At 40.5% G+C, this 9,379-nt stretch overlaps 1 protein-coding gene across 1 annotated transcript in view; it reads left to right on the top strand.

Moving 5' to 3' along the window:
• The first annotated feature begins 2,744 nt into the window (after positions 1-2,744).
• Positions 2,745-9,379, top strand: part of DCLK3 (doublecortin-like kinase 3) — an 11,215-nt gene continuing 4,580 nt past the window's right edge. The window contains exon 1 of the mRNA XM_009895001.1: positions 2,745-4,616. Within this exon, the coding sequence (XP_009893303.1) occupies positions 3,021-4,616 (1,596 nt within the window). The 5' untranslated portion in view covers positions 2,745-3,020. The remainder of the gene's footprint in view (positions 4,617-9,379) is intronic.

Raw genomic sequence — 9,379 nt, 5'->3', positions numbered from 1 at the left:
GCAATAGAAATTAATTTTTTTTATTTTATGTAACATATAGTCATTGTGACCACCACTTTGACAAAATTTGACACTTCCCCTTTTCTCACAAAGCATTAGGAGATTCCTTTATGCATTGATTTAAGCATTCATGTAACTTCCTTTTTCATCTTAGGAAAATATGCTATATTATTCTTATTCCTAAAATGATTATATATTAACTTGTGGCTTGTGTCAAGCTGGTTTTGGCTAGAAATTAAGCCAGTTTAAAAAGCACAGAAACACATTCCTGGATTGTTCTTAATAATTACATAAAACTGCTCTTATTCCATTAGTTATAGAATTAAAAAATATACTTGGTTTCTGTTTAAAGCTTAGCCAATTTAGTGAAGAAAGGAAACATTATTGATGTTTGGGTAATTGGAACAATCAACAGTGCAGCCAGGCACTTAAAATGAATGGTTTGTAGAAAGGTGTGATAATAGCAGAATAGCTGGGAGAAATATAATCTGTGGGAAAAGTCATTATTAGTGCAGCATTATTTTTATGTTGTACGAAGATTATAAGCAGTAAAAATGTCACACGCTGTTCCCATAAGGAAAGTGATGCTTTGATGCCAATGGGTATGCAAGAATCTGGAAATGTTGATTAAATTCAGAGCTTCGGCAGTTCCTGGTAACCAACATGTTCTGGAGTTGATTTAGACTTCGGAGAACTATTATTACATCTGAATGTTTTGTTTTTATTTTTTCCCCATTCACAGTAGGCTTTATTCTGGGTGGAATGTAAATATCTGATTGCTGAAAAATCACCAGCACATATGTAGTCATCTTCTGATAACAAGAGATCATCCTTAAAAAGCAGAATGAAGACAGAAATAACTTGTACAACCACCAAGCATTAGTCACACGTAGCTCTTATATAAATGCTTACGTCTTTGATCAGCGTGCGGGCAGCTGGCCGCCTTTGTGGTATTTATTTGGAGAAGAAGTATCTATCTCATTTGGCAGAGGAAGAAAACGAAGCCGAGAGTCAAGGGACATGCTGAGGGGTGCACAGCACTCTAGCTGGTCAGAGTATTACAAGTAAGAAGTGTCCGTCATCGTACATCGAACAAAGCCGACGGCAGAGCGGAGGTCTGTACCGGGGTCTCCTCGTGTGCTCTCCCCACTCAACTCGTGGCCTTTTTGGATACGCTATTTTTGAGGCAGAGCGAGTGAATGCTGCAGCACTTGTAGTTTTCTCTTTTGTTTGTTGTTTTAGGTGAGGAGGCGTGTATCCTCGTCACTCTGTTATGCCTTGATGAAAAGGACAAATAAAAATACATAGCTTGAAATACTGAAAATGGCTTTTCAGCAGTTGAAAACCAAAAATGTAGTAGGCTTAATCTTGCCAGAACTCTTGGACGTGTGTGTGTTAACCAAGAGGAATGCTCTCATGCACAGATTTTCCTTTGTGGATTAGCCCACCGCACTGTGACTGTGTAATCATAGTAACGTATGAAAATGGGTGGGATTCTCTGGCAGATAAGCCATTTGTCTATGGGATTTTCCGTGTAATGGTTCAGTAATCATTCTGGCTGCTTTCTTTTGCCTGGGTCCTGTTAGTTCGTACATATTGAATGTTCCCAACTGAACTGAACTATTAAATGGAGTTGGAAGCACTCTGTGATCTCATTCTGCAAGTTTATTTCTTAAGGCTGAAAAGAATTGCATTGTAATCAAGTTTTAATCTTAATAAAGACAAGAAGTTAGAGTACTTCAAGAGGACATTATTATTCCTAGCTTACTGTTGTGTTTATTTTCTAGCTTGGTTTGTTCGTAACCATGTGTTATGTTTTTGGTTCTTCCTTTTCAGAATTACACGTAACGAATAGTGGTGTTCTTTTTGGTTGGTGTTTTAAGATGGCATATTGGAGGGAAAATTGTTAATGCCACCAGAGGATATTGAGGATTTTGTGTGATTTTACATAATTGTTATATTAAAAACGTCAAACCAAAATATTGGAAAACTAGGACTCCAATTATCAAACAAAACTAGGATCGCCTTCCTTTAATGGAAGAAATAAATTACATTACTGTTAAATGTACTATAAAATTGCTGTAAAATTATAGGAAAAGTAGTGCTTTTTAAAAAGAATTTCATTTACTTAATTTGCTATAGAAGTCTAGAAACTAAATGAATGGTCCAGAGAAAGTGAAGAGGAGATAATTATTTATAAGAATATGAGGTTGCACACACATAGCCATCTGGTAGCAATTTTAAAACAGGAGTAATGAGTTTCTTTTACTTCATGCAATGTAATTGTGGAACTTGTTGCCACAGGGTTTACAGTGACCAAAATTGTAATTGGGTTCAGAAAGGAATTGAGTGAGTTCACGGTAGATATATTCACAAGAGAATGCTAAACAATCTGGATGCAGTCCTGGCACAAGTTAATCCCATTTTTCTGAGGATTTCTGGAAGATGGGAGGATTTAGGAGAAGGACCTATTTGTTTCCATTATTATTATTTTTTTAATAGCATTTCTCTGTCACAAAGTGCATTTACATTTTCTCACAAACTTGAAAATGTTTGTAGTTGCACGTATTTGGAGTTACTCCTTAATGGCAGTTAAAGTTCTTTATAAGCTTTGAATGCACCTACCCTTACTCTCTGAGGTCACATACACTGATATGTAGCAAACTGTGACTCAGAAAGATCTGATGGTGCAAAATGAATAATACGCCTGCTCTCTGTTTGCTTTAGGGCACCGAGGCTTGTTTGACCATTCGTCACACAATGCAAGTTCAAAAGTAAAAGAGAGGAAACTACAAGGGACTTGTACTCCTGTTGGTCGTGGAAACTACGGAAAACCATGTTTGAGTGAAGGCAGTCATAGGTCCCCGTTTTTTAATCCTCGTAACGGTTTTCACACGATACATTCAGAGCACAGTCCTGTGAAACCAAGGATTATTACAGTGGTGAAACCTGGCGGACGCACGCTCAGAAGGATAACCTTGCTTCTCAACAGGAGATCGGTCCAGACCTTTGAACAGCTGATGGCTGACATTTCAGAAGCTCTGGGTTTTCCACGCTGGAAGAATGACCGTGTGAGAAAGCTTTACAATCTGAGAGGCAGAGAAATCCGAAGCGTTTCTGACTTCTTCAGGGAAGGTGATGCATTCATAGCTATGGGGAGGGAGCCCCTCACTTTGAAGAACCTGGAAGTGGTATTACAAGAACTTTATCCTGAAAATCCTTATGCTGCTGGTGCTGCCATTCAGCAGAACGAGGAACAGTCCCAAAAACTGAAGAGCAGGCTGTACGACAAGGCTTCGAAAGTGGACAGTGGCTTTGATGAGACAGAAATTACCAAGAACTGCAGCGATGGCATGTCTCCCAAACTGGTAGCTCGACATGAAGGAAAAGGTCAAGTCAAGACAAAACAAGAGGAAAAAATGAAAACCAAAAAAAAGTGGACTAGGGAGAGCTGGGCTGGTGAGCAAGGAGTGAAGCCTTCTAGAAAAACCCGAGAAAGTGAGAGGTACCTTAACCACGAGAGGAGTCCTGAGAAGGGATTAGAAGAGAGTTCGGAGGAGGTGGTGAGGTGTGAGAAGTGTGAACAGGAAAGGCAGGCGAGACAAAAGTTACAAAGGGAAAGGCAGGCTGAGGCCTCATTTGAGAACAGAGACCTGAACACAGGTGCGTGTCAGAGGTACCATGTAGAAAGAAATGCAAAAATCAGGAATTGCCGAAGATCTTCAGAAACTTGTCTGGAAGGTGAGGAAGTTGGTTGGAAAGATAATGGCTGTAGGAGGACGTGGAAGTCCCTGCATAGGAATGTTAATGAAGGGCTGGAGAAGCAAAAAAGGAGCATTGAGAAGGAAAGGGATGTGGAGAAACATGAAAACCATGGGAAGGAAGTAGTAAAAATCAAGAAGAATGCTGTGGAAGGGCTGCAGCTAACTCATGAAGCGAAGGAAGAGAATGTAAGTAGCAGTATAATGAACCAAAGCGGTTGGCTAAAAAAAGACACTCTGAGGGATGCTGAGAAACCATCTAAAACACATAGGGAGGGCAGAGAAGGACAAAGGGCTAAAGAGGAGGGTGCCAGAAGAGAGGGGAATATCACGTGTAGAGAGAGTGACATGACACGGCGAGAAAGGACAGGGGAGCGCAGAGTGAATAAAGAAGAAAACAAGGCTCAGGGATTGGAAAACACAAGCCGGAGGCATGCCATTAAAAACAGAACTGATGTGGAAAAACACTATGAGATTGGCAGAACTATTGGGGATGGGAACTTTGCAGTGGTGAAGGAATGTCGCCACTGTGACTCCAATCAGATCTATGCCATGAAAATTGTTGATAAATCCAAGCTGAAGGGGAAAGAGGACATGATGGAAAGTGAAATTCTGATCATTAGGAGTCTCTCTCATCCCAATATAGTAAGCTTAATTGAAGTGTATGAGACAGAAGCTGAGATCTACCTAATCCTAGAGTATGTCCCAGGAGGGGACTTATTTGATGCAATCATAGAAAGCGTGAAGTTCACGGAGCATGATGCTGCTGTCATGATTACTGACCTGTGTGAAGCACTGGTTTATATTCACAGCAAGAATATTGTCCACAGGGACCTCAAGCCAGAGAATCTCTTGGTAAGTATTGGCAAACACATTGCGTATGTGCAGGAGCTGAATTTATTTTCCTTTTAGTTATGGATCTTGGAATATTTTTAAGCAGACACTGTGCAGAGATAATGTTCTGTGGCAGGACTGTTTGGAAAAATGGGTACAATTTTGAAGTGAAATTACCATTACAGTTTAGTTCATGTAAGTTTGCTGTGCATAGCAGAAAGCAGTCCTTGCAGATAGAAATTAAAATAAAAATTACCTGGCTTTCAGGGGTAGGGAGCATTTGTATTTTTCTGGAAATCATGCCTGTTACTTAGCATCTGAATTTTAGGTATGCAAGGATGATTTTTTTTTTTTTTGCACCAAGCATGCGCTAAATCACAAGGCATCTTCCTTGCTGGCCAAAATTTATTAAAATTACTAATTTGGCTTATTTATTTGGTGGACTTTTTGTCTACTGCAGTGACATGTCCTGCACACTGCTGTGCTAGTCCTCTACTGTAGTGATTTCTAGCTTGTGGCAATCTATTTTCTTACGAGCAGAAGTATGATGCGGTTGATTGAAATAATCTGATAGTAAAATATGAGTATTTTGGTGAAATACAGCACTAAAGTCAGCTCAAGTACTAACTTCATGCCAAAGAGAAAAGTTCTTTTTTCCATCACATTTCTGAGGCTACATTCTTTGCAGCCAGCACTGAAGTCAATACAGTTACTCACGTGTGTGAATATGCATAGAAATGTTTGCAGTATTGGCAGTTGACAAGACACCCATTGTAGAACAGGAGCAGTAAGCAACTCTCTCTTGCCAATCGTGTGTTAGACTCTTGTACGAGGGTTCCAATTTCCTGATAGATAGATACCATATACTTGCCAGTCTCTAACAAATTGGATTTGGTCTGATGGTGGAAGATCATAGCCAGAAAAAAAGGTGATAGATGATTTAGTCCGATGTGCCATTCAGTTCTTTAAGGGAATTAATTTTGGGAAGAAATCAGTGTGGTTTTCTGGAGAAAAGCAGCAGTGTAGCCTGTAGGACATGCAGAGGTTGAACAAGGCTGGACCTGAATGGTTTGCTCCCAAACCTTTTGGCTAACCAATAGCATCTATATTAGATCTTGCTATGCATCCTGCTTAGTCTGATGAAAATCCTTGATATGTGGTCTGTGTGTAAATGAAAGGTGGTGAGTGCAAGTGACTGGTTTGCAGGAAGAAGTAGGCTTGTAAGGCTCTGCCTTCATGCCGCGTTTTGCTATTAGAACGAAGTTCACTTAGAACTGCAGGGCTTTTTCCAGAAGCTGATTTTCCATTGTGAACCAGGCTCTGCTCCTTTCTATTTGCTGAAAATAAGCTAGGGCATATGAAACACCTGAGACCAGATGCTTCATTTCCCTCTGTAATATGTAATCATTGCAGTGATTTGGGTAAGCAAAGAGAAGCAAGATATGGGTCTGTTCTGGTTGTTTTCACATTTAGTTCACAGCACCTCAAACCAGAGATTACTGGGCAGCAGCAAAGTTGTGTAGCGCTGAAGTAATCACTTTGCCCATTCTGACAGTCAGAAAATATTTTTCAAGGACAGACTGGCCCCCTGCCAGTAGGTATTTGGTCATACGAGAACAGTGTTACCCAAACACTATGGGAAAGGAAATTGTACCTGTTCCGGTTTCACCTTGGTGCTAATTGGCTGTGAACCACCTGTATTAGATATCATTTACATAAAGCATCCTTTTGAAAAGTTAGTCTGTTCAACAAGCCAAATGAGTTTATAAGCTCTTGATAGTGTTGCATAGCTCACATGCTATCTAATAAGCATCCCTATAAATACAGGGCATTTGAGCAAGATTCTGCTTTTCTGACTTTTTAATGTGCTGCCTCTGACTTCTCAGAGTGACTGGAGCAGTAGCAGCGGAGTAGGAGGGAGAGCTGCCGCTGCTCTTAATGTCAGCCAGTGCCGAACAACAACCAACAACACTGAAGAAATTTCATGAGTTCGTCTGGTGTTGGTGGGTCAGGGGCTGGGGGCAGCCTTCTGGAGGGGAAGCACAGTGCTAGAGGTGCTGGCATCCTGCAGGGATGCCCTTGCTTGTGGGATACCTCTTGCTTCACTTCAGGTCCCTACGCTGCATAGGTTTAAGTCTGAATTATTCTCCCTGCACTTTCTTTGTACACAGAGGACAGAAATAGATATGTACTTTCAGGCTGTTGATTTGTTTGTCCTACGTTGGGGTCTTCCTTTGGTCAGGTGAATCTTGTCCATTCTTTTTCTGGTCAACAGTTTTTCCCTAACACTTTCCAGCAAGTGGGAAATGGAAAAGAAAAGATCTTTGATCTGTTTTACTCTGGAAATGCATTTGTCTACAGTAAACCTGCTTTGTGTGAGACTCTAACCCTGGTCCTAATGACTTTTGAACCTACTGGGTGATTTCCATCAGAGTTGACAGAGAAGCAGCAAACTGGGGAAAAAAAATATCTCCAGAAGTTTCACGAAAATAAGCGGTTCGGGAAAGAAGGAAAACCGTTTCTGTCCCTACAGAGGAAAAGGTGGAAACATACTTTGGTGTCTAGTGAACTGTAAAATTACTGACACAGGAGAGAGTTGGAAACCTGGTTTAATTATTAGTTGAAACCTAGATTAATTATTAGTTCACTGCACTACTGTTCCTCCTATGGAACTGTCCTCTAGTTATAAACTTCTGTAACAGACCACCATCATCCTTTTTTGTTTCCCCCCTCCCTCTTTCACTTCTGTGTCTGCCCACAATGATCAGACTCCTTGCAGTGTAGCTGTGAGGCAGAAGGGTGGTGACTTGCACTACAAAAACAAAATCTGTTTGACAGCTGGTGTGAAGACAGCTGCTCCAAATCTCTCCCGTCTGCTAACAGAATCACCTCATTTAGGACTAGGTGTTCAGCAAGAGAACCTTTGCTACCAAGGATGAGCAATGTGGTATGTTTGGTCCCACAAAAGAAGTCAATCACTTCTTTAATGCTACTTGGAGGAGCACAATTTGCTGTCAAGGTTTTTAGCTAAGGGACTGTTTAATTCTACAGGTGCTGGCATTTCTTGACTTGTGAGTGAAAAAATAATTTCAGAGTGTGGTAGTGTTTTTCCAGGTTATAACTGTGGAAGACACAAAGTCACCTCCTTGCCCCCTTTTAGGGGGAAAGGGGAGGGTTGTATTTGTGATTGTATACTTATCTCCTTATACACTTCCCAAACATACTAATGTGGTAGTTGTTTAACACTCAGCTTAATAAATAATATAAGTGTTATAGCTTTTTATGTGTTTGAGCCTCCCCACACCGCTGTCTCTCAAGTTTTCATATATGTATGAGAACTTCAAGTGTAGCCTTTCCATCCTTTAACTTTTCTTTTGTGACACTGTTTACTTATACACAAAGCGCCGTCAGAGGTTTCCCATTTGAGTTAAAATCCTGTTTAACCAGTTACCTAACAAGAGCTGTCAGTATGATAAACCTACACAGGGAATTTTCTGTATGATTTTTCATAGAGCTTCTTCTAGGTAGCAGCAAGGGATGTCTGAAATTCAAATGTGTAAACAGTACTTTTTCTTTAGTGCTATCTATTTCTAATATACAAAACATCCCATGGGCTAGCTTGCTTTGACGATGTCTTTAAGAAGAATCTGTGCTACCATATATATGTGCATACAGAGAAATATTCATGCAGAAATATTCATACACAGAAATAAATCATCATCTTAAACACCCTGATGGGTTTCACAAGGTAGATATGAAAACGAGTATGAAGTACTGGGAGTCATCAACAGACAGGAGAAAAGGAAAAGATCAATTTACCCCTCCTTTGAAAATGAATTTGGCTTCGTATTAGTGTATTGTAATCTTCTGGATGTATGGCTGGGATCGCTAGAAATTCTCAAACGGTATTCTAATATCCTGCTATGGCATCTGTATTTGAGAGAGTAGTGAGCAATTCTGACTGCCTTTAGTCCGAGACTGCCAGATACTGGCTTACCTTGCAGTTGAAGGACGTAAGTAGTTGTGTGGCCTAAATTGGCTGTCCACAGAAAGTGCACTAAATACTGGTCTTCCTTCTCTTAACTAACTCTATAGGCAGGTAAGACAAGGCAACACTTTTAGATGGACTTTTGGAACCATTCTTTGTAGACTTGAATGCAGAACAGTAGTAGCTGTCTTTTAGGCATCACAGTAAGGCTAATATGTACACTTAATGTTACCATTTTGGCTTTGTTCTCACCCTTTCGTGGAGCATATACTATAGATGTCAGAGGCTAGATTTCTCTTGACCAGGATGTATGTTTCCGTGATACTGCTATGAGTAAGTAGTAAGTAGTCTGGCCTCAGGAAGGACTGAAAGCCACCTGAGAAGCTTTTGTTTCTACAGTGAAGCATATTTGCATGCTCAAGGTGATGCCAGGTGGACTGGAGAGTACAAAGTTGGGGTTGAAGGGAATGCTTACTCTGTCCAAGCTGACTTTGAGTTGTTCTGAGCATCGTGTTAGTGAAGATGCTGAGGAGTTCTGGACTGAGGGTTTCAGGCATGCTGACAGGTTACATGCTGTCTTTGAAATGATTGTCACAAAGCTGTGAAAATATACCCACGGTTCCTGCTGTTCTACCTGTTAGGCTGTCAAGTAAAATGAAAGTTCAGTGTTTTTTTCCTGGAAGAACAGATGGTGCAGTGTTGCCACCTTGTGCTGTGATGAGATACTAGGAGTCTGGCATGCTGATAAAAGAAAAAGTACAACAGGTGTGTTTTACAAAGCAAGAGGTTTCCTGCT

This window comes from Charadrius vociferus, unplaced genomic scaffold (assembly GCF_000708025.1).
Source record: "Charadrius vociferus isolate BGI_N301 unplaced genomic scaffold, ASM70802v2 scaffold51, whole genome shotgun sequence".
Taxonomy (NCBI): domain Eukaryota; kingdom Metazoa; phylum Chordata; class Aves; order Charadriiformes; family Charadriidae; genus Charadrius; species Charadrius vociferus.
This window is presented reverse-complemented; position numbering and strand designations above follow the sequence as displayed.